The following is a 16,401-nucleotide window of genomic DNA, read 5'->3' on the forward strand; positions in this document are numbered from 1 at the left end:
TTTAATGTAAATGAAGGAAATTAACAAGAATTTGCCTTTTAATGATTTCCCCATATAAACATTAAACAATTGTATGCAACTTGAAACTAGGTGATATAGAAAAGTCTAAATATTCCCTGCCAGAAACCAATTGATTATGTATGTCACATATAAAGAAAATGTTTAGAATACTCCAGGAAAAGTCAGAGAATCATCTCATCAATTGTTGAGATTAGAGAAAAGTGTCATCCATTCCATTAGGGGTAGGAGGCTCAGAACAATTCAGAAAATGAAGTGTCAAAAGTACAGAAGTGCTATCTAAATGAAGAATCATTTGCTGAAGAACTCCAAATTGTTAATCACAGGACCAGGTGATAATTATGAAGTGTTCCTTACATATATTACCATTCCAACCAAGAAAAACCATAACTAATGTATACTGAGAAAAGTGTAGGATTTTAGAAAAACCACATAATGACAAGTAGGTTTTTATGCTAACAGAAGAAATTGTGAAGAAAATATAATCTTCCTTGGACATTCAAAATACGTCAAAAATTGACAACAAATTTAGGGAGAAATCCATATTCAAAAGTATTCAAAAGAGGGCACAGTATGAAGGAAGGAAAACATCCCAGAAGAAAAAAATGAGTTTAAGAAATAGAAACAACAAGATGAATAAGATAGCCATCATATGTTCAGGTTAAACCTACCTTTCTTTTAAATTATCAGAAAGATGCCTTGAATTAAAAATAAGTGAGCCTCAGAAGTTATTGGGGAACAAATAGAATACAGGAGGCACAATATAACACATAACAATTCCTTCAACTAGATAGTCCTGGCCATAAATTATAGCTGTATTAAAGGAAGCATGAGGAAGGGAGAAAGAGAAGACACTGATATTGAGCACCAACTATGTGCAGAATACTGCTTTGGGCACATTCACTGGCTTATTACTAGGATTTACAGTAAGTACAGGGGTAGCGATCAATATTTCCATTTTACAGACAAGAAAACTGAGTCTCAGAAACTATCAGTCTCAGGGCTAATAGTTGGTGAAGTAAAAAGTTAAACATAAGTTCTTTACACTACACAACACTGTTAAAGGATACAGGTTGAACTATAATGTAAATTCAATGGAAGGGACCCTATCTCTTATGACTGTAGCTCAAACTCATGGGAAGTGTCTAGTGTCTGATGGGGATTCAACAAATACATGCTCTAAAATATGTGAATGACTATCTGAAAGAACATATTCCCTATGGAAAAAACTATATGAGTGGAAAAAATATGAAACAAATTCCTGAAAGAAGAAAAATGAAGTCAATGAAAGTATATTTACTAAATATATTCTATGCAAATAGCAATATGCAAAGTTCTGTGAAGGATTTGCAATAATATAAGTAAATGACTGTTAAATAAGACAGTAGCTGTTATATTCCTCTGCAGACTCAAACATATAACAGTATACCATAATGTAAAACTGATGGAATGAACACTATAAAATGGAAAAGTGCAGGAATTTGGAATTCAGAGAAGGAAGAGTTAGAACGGGTCTAGACAGGTTGAAAATGTTCTTGAATTATATAAGACAAAAATAGGACTTTATTTTGGGAAATCTCTGGAGAGACAAAAAGCAAGTCAACATGAAACTCCTCTTGGGTACACATGTAAAATCTGCAGAAGGTGGATATGTAAGCACACTAAAGAAGATGCTTCAATTACACAGCATCAGATTAAAAACAAGTTTTCATTCAATTAGACTATAAACCATATATAGTCCTTCTACCAGCTAGCAGAAAAAGGCAACCTGTCTAGTTCCAATGTTTCATTTTATTCACTGACTACAATTAACCATATGATTCAATAACATCATTGACATGTTTAATGAAATTAGAATAAAAACATCTTTTATAGGTCCTCCAATTTTTTTGATCTTCCCATCTACTTTGGCAAATAATAGTGCTCAACACCTTAGGCTGCCTAACCCTTTTCAAGGGAGGGTTTGAAATCAACTTGGTACAGCTGTTTGGAGTTATGCCAGAATTAGTATTCAAATGATTTAATTGGAAACTTGGAATAATATAGCAAGCAACTACTGCTTCTCCTTTTTGTCAAAATGCTCCAAGAAATATTACAACTTCTTAAAAAAGATGAGCATGGGCCTTGGAGACACACACACTAGGATCAAGTCCTGGTTATGCCATTTACTGTCTGTGTTAAAGTTAAAAGTTAAATAAATACAAAGTTATTCACCTATGAATTTGTTTCTTCACTTACAAAATAGAAATATTGAAGGCTGTTATGAGGATTCAATGAAGTAGGCAATGGATAATGCCTAACTTTAAATGATATGCAAAAGCTGTTTTTTTCTCTTGTATTATCAGTAGCTTCTAACAATTAGGGATGAAATCATTATTGGATGAGAGATTTTATTTCATAATATTTATAGTTTTAAGAATTCACTCTTTTCTAATCTAATAAATGTTGATTATGCAATATATGTTATGTATTTAATCTCATTTAAAATAATCTCACATTTTTCCTCAAACATACAACACACCTTGATTTTTTTTTTTTTTTTAGCAGTGTTGACTTCTCAGTAGGTAAAATGCAGCAGGTGCTTAACATATTTTAGTAACTGAATAAGCAATAAATTTATCAATCGTTTTGATCTTTTTCTTAGGAAAGACACAAGATAGGAGAAAAGCCATGGGGCTTGGGATAAAAGGACCTAGATTTCAATCCTGGCTCAGCTACAACCCATTTTACATGGAGCAGGTTAACTCATTTTTCTAAGCCTGAATTTACTTGGTGATAAAACTGGGAAAGCAATAACTTACTGCATATTGTTGAGAAAGTACGTCATATAGACACTCAGTGACTGTTTATTGAATCTGAATCATGATGATGATGGCTTCGTCATGATTATGAACCTAAATCATTCTGCTGTGCATTTGGCAAATATGCAAAATTAAAGCAAGCACTCAGATTTTCTGAGCTTCTCCTGAGTTTATTGTCTATGGATAAAATGGTGATATATATGGAAAATTCTTGCCCATACAGACTGCTTCTGAACTGTAATGTCTTGAGCATAACATGCAGATGCCCTAAAGAATCATAAGGGCATATCTAATCCTGAATAATTATTTGCTACCCCAACCAGAATACATAGTTGGCTTTTTTTTTTATTCTCACTCCCTTATCGACTATTCCAATGTTGTCACCAGTTATCACCTTTGCTCTCCTAAACTGTCACAAATGTTAATCTTAGTCCTCTAACTATTCCACTGCCATCACATTGTACTTTCTAATCTTTCATTTCTTCTTTTCTGTCTCTTTTCATTTCTTCCCCCTTTCTCAATGTTTCATGTGACCACCCAATTACAGTGGTCTCTTACGTCTGTTAAGTGAGTCAAATCACCATCAGTCTGTTGAGTATAAAATTTGTGGTTTCTCCGCTATTGAGTGCTCTGATAATTGCAAAGCCTCTTTTGGTATGTTTCTCCTTCCAGATTTAAGTTACTGCATTTGCTTATCAGGCTCAACAACAAAAACAAACACAAGTCTGTCCATTAAACAGAATCTTTAGGGGCGCCTGGGTGGCACAGCCATTAAGTGTCTGCCTTCGGCTCAGGTCATGATCCCCATGTCCTGGGATCCGAGCCGGCATTGGGCTCCCTGCTCACCGGGAGGACTGCTTCTCCCTCTCCCACTCTCCCTGCTTGTGTTCCCTCTCTCGCTGTGTCCCTCTGTCAAATAAATAAATAAAATCTTAAAAAAAAAAAAAGTCTTTAAAATACAGAATGTCAAGAGTTTAGCTAAACTACTCCAGGCTATCGCTGCCTACTTATCCATTTCACGGGGCCAAGCGGCACGCGGGAACCTTGAACTGACTGACTGAAACTAGCTCCTTCACTCGCGCATCTCCAGAAGTGTCATAAGCAAATCCAAGTTCCTGATATCACTTTCCCAGCAGTCCTTGTGAGCAACATTGTCTCCTGACTCCCCTTGTGTATCTTCCCCTTGTGGGAGCCTAAGATAAAACTCTGTTCTTTTTGGTTAGAATTGACCAATAGGCTCTGAACCAAGGAACCACCAAACACTACCCATCGACCCTCATAAAGGCAGGTACTCCAGGTGTGGCTGCCCTCTCTGCCTAGACTTCCCATGTGGCCCCTGGAGTGGGCCATGTGTCTCCTCCAGCACCTGTGAGTAACAAACTCCTCTATTTCTGTTTTGTTTGTTTGTTTAACCGCAGATCACTATCTGACATCCTGGGGTTCTATTTAACAAATGTAATTTTAACAAAATCACAGCAAAAATACATGATCAACTAATATTGTACTGTTGGTTCACAAATAATTGAAGCAATGATTTAAAAATCATATCAGTAAGTAAATAGTGCCATAAATTTCAGATGAAGATTAGGAGAAGAAAAGCAACATAAAATTATTTGCCAATATAAATGTAGTGCTTACTATGTGGTAGGTACTGTGGTAGCATTTTACATGTATTATCTCATGTAATCCATGTAGTTCTGTTAGGAACATACTAATCAAGGGTAAGGCATTTGTTCAAAGTCATGTAGCCAGTAAGTAGTTAGAGAAGTAGGTACTCAAATTCTCATCACTCCCATTCTGGACACCTCGAAGCATGACAGGTTTCAATGAAACTAAACAATTACAAAAGAAGATAAACTCTGCACATAAGCAAAAATAACTTTTTATTTCTATTATTTACCATTAATGATGTATGAGAAAAAAATCGATCAGTGACATATGCTCAATAAGACCAGGGAGCGATTATTCAAAGATTTATATATAATTTCCTGTTGTGAACATATTCTGAAAAATTAGCCCCTGACCCCACTGAAGGCCAAGGTCCAGAGTTACTAGTTATCTTTTAAAGTAAACAGAAATGAACTAGTAACTTGGAAGGAAGACATATACCTGAATGTAAAATATAATTTTAGAACTTCAGTTTGTATAACATACATCACTTCATCATGGGAAAGGTGTAGATTTAGCATTATCCTAATTATTTAATGAATTATATGAAATGAAATTTATTCATTTTCATGGGAATTAATTTATTACAACATGCTCTTCTTAATAAAAATATCATTTTATTATTAAATCATTTTTATTGTAATATAGTATAAATTATGGGCTTAATTTTGTCATCCCAGTGATGTAAAGTTTTAGGTAATTTGAACAGAAGTCACTCACATAACATAACACACTCCTCCTGCCTTCTTCCCCTTTTCCTCCCCTTGCCCCTTCCTCTTTCTCACCTTCAATTCTATCAGTCAACATCCAGATTTTGAGTACTAAATATTGTATCAAGCAATGTTAGGCAGTAGAGATGCCATCAATCCTGCTGACCAATTACCAAGACATTAACTGAAAACAGGTTACTTATAAATCAAATATTATCTAAAGATGTTCTCCTATAAGAAGTATGTTATCTATAAGATTAAGAAAACATTATGATTCCTTTGATTTATTCATTTAATATCTCAATACAATAGTATATAATGTTATTGCAGAGAATGTACAAACAATACTCTTGCCTTCTGATTATAGCAATTCTGTTCACAATGTCTCTTAAATCCTTTTAATATCTCTAAATTTAATTTAGTTGCATGAGAGGAAAGGGGTTTCTTAAGACAACAGTACACATTTTTCCCATGGCCCTTTTTTTTTTAATTTTTTTATTGTCATGTTAATCACCATATATTACATAATTTGTTTTGGTGTACTGTTCCTTGATTCATTGTTTGTTCATAACACCCAGTGCTCCATGCAGAATGTGCCCTCTTTAATACCCATCACCAGGCTAACCCATCCCCCCACCCTCCTCCCCTCCAGAAACCTCAGTTTGTTTTTCAGAGTCCATCATCTCTTCCCATGGCCCTTTTAAATCACGCAAAACCTTTTGGTACTTTATGGCAATAGCTATAACTTTAAAGAAACCCTATCTTGTAGCATGAGCATGGGCACTGGACCCGTGTCCAAACAACTTAGTGAAACTCACTAAAGAACAATTTAGTTCTAGACCAAAAAGGGTTATAAACATCTTCCTTAAATTGAACAAATTACCAGCTATCTGGAAAGTATAATGCATTGGCTACTGTTCAAAAGAACAACACTTAATGCTGGCAACACTGCCAAATTCCTCCTTTCCTATATTTCCCTTTTCCTAGAGAAAGTGATTAAAAGACCAATTCCCATGCCAGCTGGTTGCTTGAGAGCATCAAAGGTCCTCTGTCAGGATTCAGAACTTGATATGGCTTAGAAACCACTATGCTAATAGATAACCTCTTCAACATTATAAATCAAAGCCATATGACCACATTAAAATTCTATCAGCTAGTATCAATACCCTGTGGCTTATAAAGTACTGTTGACCTACCTCTGGGAGATGGTTAGAATGATATAAAAGTTCTGCTCAGGTTTGGGGCATATAGCTACTTTTCAAATGAGAGTTATTTGTCCGTAGCAAATAGCCATTTCTCTCTACCTCTGTATCTTTATTGATTTGATTTAATTGAAACCTTAGGAGAAAGGAAGAAGAGGCTCATGAGTTGAGGTAGAAACAGAAAAAATGTTAGGTCACAATAGACATATTACTATTTTGAACTGTCCTTATCTGGTGATTATAATTGCAAATGGCAAAAACCTTACTATATAACTTAAACTCTTTGATCTTCTTAAAATTATAACTACAATTTAAAATCTTACAACCATACCATTGCATTTCAAACTTTCCCTGCTGAAACGCTCAGTAAGAAATACATCTAAAATCTTGACAGAGCATATGCATGCACGCACATGTGCACACACACACAAAATAAAAGTTTTATCAAACAATACTTACCTTTACTACATATAATGCCTTCTACTCTACTTAGTACATTTAATTTAAAAAATTTCTTCAAGACCCACCAGTAGGTTGTGTCCTTCAATTAAAAGACACTGAATGATTCCAATGTATGTGTCTTAACCCAGTAGGATTTCTGCAGGAATTACTTAAGGCAGAGATTTGTGATATATGGATTCAATAAAAAGTACTTAATCACTATAAATATGCAGATCCAACACAGTATTAAATATATTACAACTATTAAAATGTGAAACAATTAATAAACTAAAGCACAAACACCTTTATCCCTTCACTTATCCTTCCATGGAATCATTAATATAAAAAATAGTAGATGTTACCTTCCTGCTATCTTATTCTTTTTTTTTTTTTAACATAGACGAACCATGAGAGAGGATGGACTCTGAGAAACAAACTGAGGGTTCTAGAGGGGAGGGGGTGGGGGGATGGGTTAGCCTGGTAATGGGTATTAAAGAGGGCACGCTCTGCATGGAGCACTGGGTGTTATACGCCAACAATGACTCATGGATCACTACATCAAAAACTAATGATGTAATGTATGGTGATTAACATAATAAAAAAATTTATTGATTAACTAAAAAATAGTAGATGTTAGCCTGATAAACGTAAGGTTCTGTGTTAAGGCCCTAGGAAGAGATGAACAAGAGTCATAGTGCTTACACACCCAGCTATTTTGTCCATTAAAGATGGACAAAAAGTTCTTTGTTCCAGCAAAGAACAGAAAGTATATTTTAACAAAACATCAAAGAACTTTTTGCTATTATTAAATTTCTTCAATATCTTTCAAATGGTATTACATTTTTAGATACAGGGGACTAATTGAAACCCAATTTTATAATGATTATGACCATGTAGGAAAATCCTAAATTTTAACTCTCTAAGAGTATAGGAAGTTCTTGTTTCCACTGGTGCATTTGAAACACACAAAATACCTGACAAAGAGCATGTGACCCAACTTAAAATTCCCTCTACAAAAGCCAAAAGGCAGGTAATATGATGCTCCTAGGAAAGAAAGAGCAGTAAGTTTTATTTTCTCTTATACATAGGAAGTGTCAATGACAATCTATAATGGATCAGCAAAACTATTAAAAGGATGGCATGGCAGAGATCAATTAAGTCCAACTTCCCTCCCAATTCAAAATCCTCTGTTGAACGTCCTTGAGAGACAATGATTGTTTTAAATTACTGTCTTTCTTGCAAAAACACGGAGAAATATACCAAAAGTAGACTTTACAGTGAGTGCTTAATTACATTGTAGCCAGACACCAAGGCAATGCCTTTAGAAAGTATTTTGGTGAAGTTAAAGGAAGGTTGCCACATGATCTAACACTCAGTTAAGAAGGGGGAAAAAAACAACAACTTGTTGTTCCCTTAGCTCTTCTATGTAAGTTACATGATGTTTACAATGTCTTGATTTATGTCATTTTGAATATGATAGAAAAGTGATTTGATGTCTTTTTTTTAATTTTTTTTTTATTTATTCATTTGAGACAGAGAGAGAGAGCATGAGCAGGGGGAGAGACAGAGGGAGAGAGAGAAGCAGGCTCCCCACTGAGTCAGGAACCCAATGTAGGGCTCAATCCCAGGACCCTGGGATCATGACCTAAGCCAAAGGCAGACGCTTAACCATCTGAGCCATCCAGGTGCCCCAAGTGATTTGATCTCTAATCAAAAGGCCCAAATGGCTTGAGAGACTAATTCCAACAGTGGCCAAATACTAGAATCATGGGCATTGTTATGACCATATACTTCATAAGAAACTGGAAATTTTGATTAGCTCCTCAGGTATTAAGTTACATAAAAGAAAGGCCTTTAATTCCTATTGATTTCAATAGGCAACTCTGTAGCTATTATCTCAGCATTTTGATCCCATATCCACAGAGTTTAGCCCTCCTTTTCTTTTGCTCAGTCAAAAAAAAAAAGATACATAATTACTGAGTCTTGCCAATATTTATTCATCAACTTCTTTATTTTCCCACCCTTAGCAACATTATTTACTCAAATATTATTAATCAATGAATATTTAATTAAATATTTACACATTTGGTTTATTATTCTCACCATAATCTGGGTGTGGGAAAATAAATCCATTTTTCTTCTTTGTAATATGCCCCAATGTCGTTATGGTTTAACTTCTATGCATGTCTCCCTCAACAGCTATTATACCCACCCAGTGCTGGTAAGCAACATTTATGGGGCCATGGGCAAAGCAGTCATTTAATCAAATATAATTAAAATCACTAAAATTATTACCTTTCACTATATATCAATCAGGGTTCCACCAGCAAAACTTAAAACACTCTGGATATTTACAACAGGGGATGTAATGAAAGAAATTATTTGCAAAGTGTGTAGAAAAGCTGAGGAGCAGTATAGGTAATGGATTGTTTTATCCAGGAGTTCGAACAGCAGGAAGCCACTACTGTTCCTAAGAGAGAAGAACAAAGAGATGAGAGTGTAAACAGAAGCCCAAGAGCAAGTTATCTGGTAGAAGATGAAAGAAAGAGGTCCCAGTGGGAGATGGAGACACTGGGACACTGCCCAAAGTACTGAGGAGGGGAGAAACACTGTAGAGTCAGACTCATCATGTAATCCCTTTTCCCAAAACTACCCTCTATTGGGCAACCACACAACATGAAGACAGACGCTGATGGCTGCCTGGGTAACACAGGCTCAGGGATAAGCTCTGCCATCTATCTCCACTAGCAGAGGGTAGATGAACGAAAATTGGACTGCTCAATCAGGTCCAGAACTGTCACAAACAAGGTATGAACATTTCCCTAAGTTCTTCAGAAGTCCGATACTGCAGAATTAACTTATTCCATGGAGCTATTTAATTTCAAAGCCAATCTATTTAAAATAAGCACTTCATTAACAAGAATGTGTTCAAAGATTTATACAATCACATAGGTTTATCAATTCTTCTAAACAAAAAAGGCTAGACAAAATAAATTTATCTAGAAAACTTTAAGATAACTACATTTTCCTTTAATATAACAGATATACCAAGTAATACGTCATGCTAATTGAACAGCATTGCAAATCATTACAGGCAACAGTGTAGCATTTTATTCTGTATTCTAGAACACATTTTTTCCAAAATGACTCGGTAGGATAATCTATTTCCCTTTCTTTTTTTGAAGGGAAAAAAAAAAAACTCAGAATTTTAAAAATATTTGTCCAACATATACTGAATAAGTATATAGGTCTTTAAATAATGCTTTAATGTTCTAAATTGAAAATGCCTATATATTTAAACAACGTATTTGAAATATGTAATGCATCAATGTGTAGGAATGACTCAATAGACAATGTGAGACAATCTGATGATATTCCAAAAGTACAGCACAATTGATTTCTACTGCTATAGGTAATTCTGTAAATTTTCTGTAAGAAAGTAAATCCTTTACTTTCTTACATCCAATAGCATACATTTCAAAACAAAACTAATTAATGTAGTCTAATCAAAAGGCCAATGTTTTAGATAAATAGTTCTGAGAAGTGATAAATACTTATCATATCCACTTATAAGTCTACTTGTAAAAGTTTTGTGGCTTCCAATGAAAATATCTTCTGTGGAAATGTGCTCTATGTTCTCTGCTGTAAGCAAAAATTGTCCCTCTTATTACAATATCATATTGGGATCTCATATATAACTCCCATTCAAACCTATTCTATTAAAATGACAGAGTTGTGTTCAACTTTGCTAAGGTAAAAGAAGATATCACATTTAAGAAAAGAATCTCTCTTCCTTTCTTTGATTAAAGCATGACAAGTACAGAATAGGATATTTTGAATTCATATCAGGAAGGCGGCTTAAAATGTACAAAATTCATACAGAAGAGCTGAAGTAGAAACAGTTTGAAAGAATTAGCTTAAAAATGACATGTGTTTAAAAAAATGTTCAGTCACTAAGAGGATATAAATGAGGATGTTCCCTGTATTGTTTCCAAAGAATATTAAACATTTTGGACATGCTAATATAACTGTTTGTTCATATGGTAAGAATAAAACAACTGAGTCACACTAAAGTGATGCAAAACTACATTTTAAAAGTCATCTGAAATTTATGTATTGATCCAGAGCATTATTATGTTTCCCTTGATTCTCCAGGTCTAGAAACAGAAGGTCCTGAAATGTGACCAATGTGGTTCTAGCATCTTCTGTTCTTTGCTATGTCACCCCACGAAACATTAACTCCTATCTTCCGTGTACTACAAAATGCAATTTGAAGACTGGAGAAAAAGTTAATTTCTCCATAGGCAGATTAACAAATTTTGCTGGGCATAAACTACTAATATGTACTAAACATAGTAGCAATTGAAGTCAGTATTTAATAAGTTAATGAAAGCATTAATTTGTGTCTATAGCAAATTACAATGTATTCAAAGACATACATGAATGTATTGAAATCCAAAGTTTAAGTAAAAGAGGTACCAAATGTTCTATATTGAATAGATGCATCATTAAATACTCTATCAAGAAGGTCCAAATAGCTCAAGTGAATCCTTCAGAGATTTATCAGTGAATAATATTACCAGGAGTAAGGGAAATTTTGATACTTAATATATTGCTTCACTAACCTTAAAAGTAAATTTAAAATGATAAGAAAGCTGCAATAATTAAAAGGAATTTCATTGTAAGTCCACTATTTAAGCTAAACAGAGAAGATGATTTGTAAAATGATAGATATAGTTAGTAGATCACAGAATGATTTCCCTGTTGTATTATAATGCCACTTAAGGGAAGTTTTGTTTTCCTTTATTTCTTTTTTCTCTAAAACAGATATTCTGGCATTTAGGAGATAGAAATGTATCATTTGACTTTTACACTTCTATTTCATTAATGTAACCACAAGCAACAGAGTCACTGACTGACATGTTTGCACTTTCAGGCCTTTAGCTCTTAAAGTTATTTGATAACTGTTATACCACTATTTGCTCTTTATTAGAGATACTGAGGAATGTGTTACATTAAAAATAGAGTAGTATAGTGGGTAAAACTTACTAAATGATATCATGTAATTCAGTAAAGTGTTCTCTTGAGCACCCGATTTTTGTACTTTGATGGGAGGGGTTGTATGTTTGAAGGTAAATTTTGTTTTGTTTTGTTTCCTAATGATTTAGAGAGTAACATCAAATTTAATTCTAAGTCTCCAATGTAAAAACATAAAATATAACTGTGACATTACTTTTGATGAAAAATGTGGCACCTGACTTACACACTCAATTTGTCCTCAAGCTCTGTCTATATTGGTGTAAAGAGAGCAAATACCAGATGCAGAAGAAGAGTCAAGAAAAATAACTGATACAATTTAACAATTTTTAACAGAGAGAGAACTTCTTATAAACACAGATATTAAAATAGTTTAAAAACCTATGGACAATGTATAAAAATAAAAAGTGGGATAGTCCCTAGAGAATTACAGAATTACTATAAGCAAATTACACTGGGTAAAAAGTAATGCAGATCAGACTTCTGTTTCATATGAGAAGAAATTATTCTGGTTATTAAAAAAAATAAACACTGTAATTGGTAGAAATGTCACTTAGAAGAGATAGAGATTTTATTCTTTTTTAAAAAGTTTAAGAGTCAAAAGTTTCCTAATTAAGATATTACAGAAGTCAGGATAAAGCATCTCAGTGGATGTGTTACAGTGTACACAAGTAAACAAGGACTGCACCAAAGCAACAACACTGGAAAGATATTGCCCCCAATAGCTAGAGAAGCTTCACTATTGTAAGCAATGAGAGAACTAAACCTAGGTCTCCTAGAAGAAGAATATGGTTCCAGATATTTTAATCAGCTATACCATGTATTAGATTCATTAGAAACAAAATGCCAAGATAAATCACCCAAAGGCAAGTAGTGTATCAAACCCTTTAGGTTGAAAATGTTCATGCTCATTACAAATAAGCAATATGCTGCCACACAGACACAGATTGCAGCTCCCATGATCTGTGTTTGCAGCCTCTGAAGGTAGTGCTTCATGCTTACCACTGTTGTTCAAACTTCCAAAACAAACTTAATATAAAGAACATAAATGTGGGTTTGGTTTATGTCCTCTATGGGACACAGAGTTCATAGCTTTTACCAGCAATGAAAAGGTATTTTAGTAAATTATAACAAATTATGTTATTTTTGTATACATTCTGTGGCATTTTGTATTTACAGCAGCATAGATAACATATTATGAAAGCATATTAGTTATTAGTGTATATCAGAAATTATAATGGTATTCCAAGTGAATTTGGGTCCTAAACATGTTTCAGAAGATGTAAAGCATATACCACACCCAAATTCCAGATCGTTAAATTTAAATATGTTGCACAATTCAAAGAGAAACCTATCCCACTCTCTGTCACCTTAGACATGCCATGTATACTGATTTTGTGCATCCACACTTACAAGCCAACTACCACCCAGTGGAGAGAAAGAAGATCTTTCAGGGAGATTTGAAGTGTACGTCAGCTGGGGGTTGTCAGGGGGGAGAAGGTAGGGCGATGGGAAACGAAGGCATAAGGGTGTTTAGCCTTGTTTAGATTTAAGCACTGCTGATCATCAATTCATATTTTCACAAGAAAAAAATATGTTTCCAGAAGCTCACTCTGCAGTGTTGCTTAGGGGTAAAATCAGGCTGTGGATGTTCATTAATGACAAAACATTTCAGTGCTCAAGCCTAGGGAAAAGGGAGGAAGGGAGAGTGAGAAAAAGAAAAACTGAACATGGAAGGAGGGAAGAAGGAGAGGAGGAAGAAGGGATCAAGAGAAACAGAGAGGGACCATGTGTACACATGTGTGAGTGACAGTGTGTGCCTTTTAAACAGTGAAAGAGAGTGTGAACATGAAAGTGGTTGTTAGAGCACGGAAGTGCCAGTGTGTGTGAGGATGTGAAACGGAGTATGTGAGTGAGTGTGTTGAAGGGAAAGAGATCTGTGAGTGTGAGAAAACGGTACTGGAAGGGTTCAGAGGGAACATGCGTGTGTATGTGACGGTGATGGGAAAGGACATGGGGAGAAGGGTGGGAAATGTGACTCAAAAAAGGAAGCCAAGATCACAGAACAGGGACATGAAAAAGGAAGAGAAGGAATGCGGAGAGGTGAAGAGTGGAGAAAAGGGGGCTAAACAGAATCAGAAATCAGAGTGGTGAAGATAAACATGTGGAGAAAATAGGAAAGGGAGGAAAGATTACAGAGAAAACAAGAAAAGGATGAAAAGAGGCAAGAGAGGAAAAGGAGAGTAAGAGAAGTGGGAAAATGGGAAAGAAAAATGAGGAGGGAAAAAAGAGGGGAGAAAACGATCAGCGGAAAGAAAGAAAGCTGGAGAGGGAGAAATTGAGCCTAAGTGTCCAAGTGAAAGGGAAAATAAATGGAGCAGGGAGCCAGCAGTTTTGAAAAAGTCGCTTAGGCTAGAGTAAAACAGAAACAAACCTGATAAACTTGTCGGACTCTCCAAGAGTAACCCATGACAGTAAAACAGAGACCTTGTGAATTGAGTTTGAAAGTGGCACCTGCCCCTCCTAAACCTCACACTTACTCATCCCCGGGCTACTTGGCGTTCCAGCAAAGTGCTTTAGCATCACGCGTCCAGCTTGCTACCTGCCCCAGCGTAAAGGGGCCAGGCTCCCGGCAGAATCAGCACCTGGATTTCTTGAGACGTGTGGGTTTTGTTTTTATTTTTTTTTTTATGGTGATCACCACCAGCATTATTACTCAATGTTAAAAAAAAAAAGCAAGAAGGGTGGAAAGAGAGACAGAGAGAAAGACTGAGACAAGTACGAAAAGCACGCCGTTCCTCCTACCTAAGCACCGCCGTGTCCCCTTTTCTGACCATCATGTTGTCCACGGCCGCCCAGGGGAAGTCCACACTCTGTCCAGCCGGGAGGCAGGAGGGCAGCAGGCAGCACAGGCTGAGGAGCACCGCCGCCAGCCACTGGTTCGAGCAACAAGCACCCTGCACCAACAGCATCATGTCCATCCCTGCTAGGGCTGCTCACTCTCCAGCAGCTTTCAGCTCGCACTCCCCCACCCCCTGGTGCTGGCGAGTCTTCCCGGGAACCAGGCGGCGCGCCACAGGATTTTTTTTCTCTTTTTTTTTTCCTTTTTCTTTTTTTTTTCTTTTTTTGTGGGTTTTTTTTGGGGGGGTGGGTGGGTGGGTTTCTTTTCTTTCTTTCTTTTTTTCCTTTCCCCTCTAGTTGTTGGCTGTTGTTTCTCTCTTTTTTTGCCTCCCCTCCTCCTTCTCTTCGCTTTCCCTCCCTCCCTCCCCTCCCACCCCCTGGCACCACACTACACCTCCTCTCGGTTGCGTTTGGCCGAGTCCGGAGTGAGTCTAATTCTCGGGCGGCTCGCACACCATCTAGCGAGGAGGCAAGCGCGCCGGCGAGTGAGGGAGGAGGCGCGGCGGAGGCGGCGGCGGCGGAGGCAGGGCGAGCGGCGGCGGCGGGCGGCTGCAATCGCAGCAGCAGTAGAAGCCGCGCGGGGCGCAGCGGCGGCCGCTGGCCCCCGGGCTCGCGCGCGTTGCCAAGCGGCCGTTTCCTTAGCAACCCCGCCCGGGAACTGGGGATCCAGCAGGGGAAGGGGGGAGGAATTTAAGGGGGGGGGGAAGAAAGAAAAGAAAGAAAACGGAAAAAAATCCGGGGGAGGAGGTATATCACAATTATGCTAAGTGAGGGGGAAAGAGAGATGTATCTTAGACAAAATGCTTCCCTTGTCATATGCACTAGAGTGATGTTTTGCTAGAAAAGTCTCCGTGTCGGTGCTGAGGTGGAGAGCTGAGGGGCGCTTTGCTTTCCCTCTCTGGTGCGTTTTACCTCTTGAGACGCCGTAACTTTAAAGTCCTCCAAGTTGTAGTCGGCGCCATCATGACGCCGGGGACTGTGAGATTTTTTGGTTTAATTTTTTTCCAGTCTCTCTTGGGCGGCCGCGCTACAATCGACAAGTTGGCTACAGTCGGCCAACTAGTTCACTCTTTACCTCTTTTAGGAAATAGGTAGGGACGGTGGCAGGGGTGCTGCTTTTTGAGGGCACAGGGAGGGGTGCATGCGAGGCCTTGCGGTAGAGAAGCTGGTGTATCTATTGGGTCAGTCAATATGGATGGGAGGGCGCCCGCTACCCGCCCCCCGCCCTGTGCGTGCGGACACTAAATAGTGCGTGTGTGTGTGAGGTATGGTCGAAGTGGAGGGTGTGTGTGGATGTGTGTGTGAGTGAGTGTGTAGTATGCGCGTGCACGGACTCGTGCGCGCGCGGCACGCAGGCGCGGTGGGAGGGACGGGGCGGGTCGTGGCTGGACGCAGTCGGGAAGAGACTGCAATCAAGTGTTTTAATTGTGTAGAGCCGGGCAGTCCTGTTATGTAAGAAGCCGTTTAACCCGTTTAAGCCTATCAGGCATGATGATCAGCGGATCCGAATCTAGGCAGGACTGAGTTTTCGGGTTTAACGAGTCACAGAGTTATATTTTTTTTTAACAGCCTCCAAACCAGGTTGGACAGATATCTTCCTCCGCGGCGCAGAGAGGCTCCCCC

At 37.4% G+C, this 16,401-nt stretch overlaps 1 protein-coding gene across 2 annotated transcripts in view; it reads right to left on the minus strand.

Moving 5' to 3' along the window:
- Positions 1 to 15,078, minus strand: part of NEGR1 (neuronal growth regulator 1) — an 857,231-nt gene extending 842,153 nt beyond the window's left edge. For both annotated transcript variants that reach the window (XM_027620493.2, XM_027620504.2), the window contains exon 1: positions 14,683 to 15,078. In XM_027620493.2, coding sequence (XP_027476294.1) covers positions 14,683 to 14,858 — 176 coding nt within the window. In that variant the 5' untranslated portion in view covers positions 14,859 to 15,078. The remainder of the gene's footprint in view (positions 1 to 14,682) is intronic.
- Positions 15,079 to 16,401: the final 1,323 nt, after the last annotated feature.

Source organism: Zalophus californianus, chromosome 4, assembly GCF_009762305.2.
Source record: "Zalophus californianus isolate mZalCal1 chromosome 4, mZalCal1.pri.v2, whole genome shotgun sequence".
Lineage (NCBI taxonomy): Eukaryota > Metazoa > Chordata > Mammalia > Carnivora > Otariidae > Zalophus > Zalophus californianus.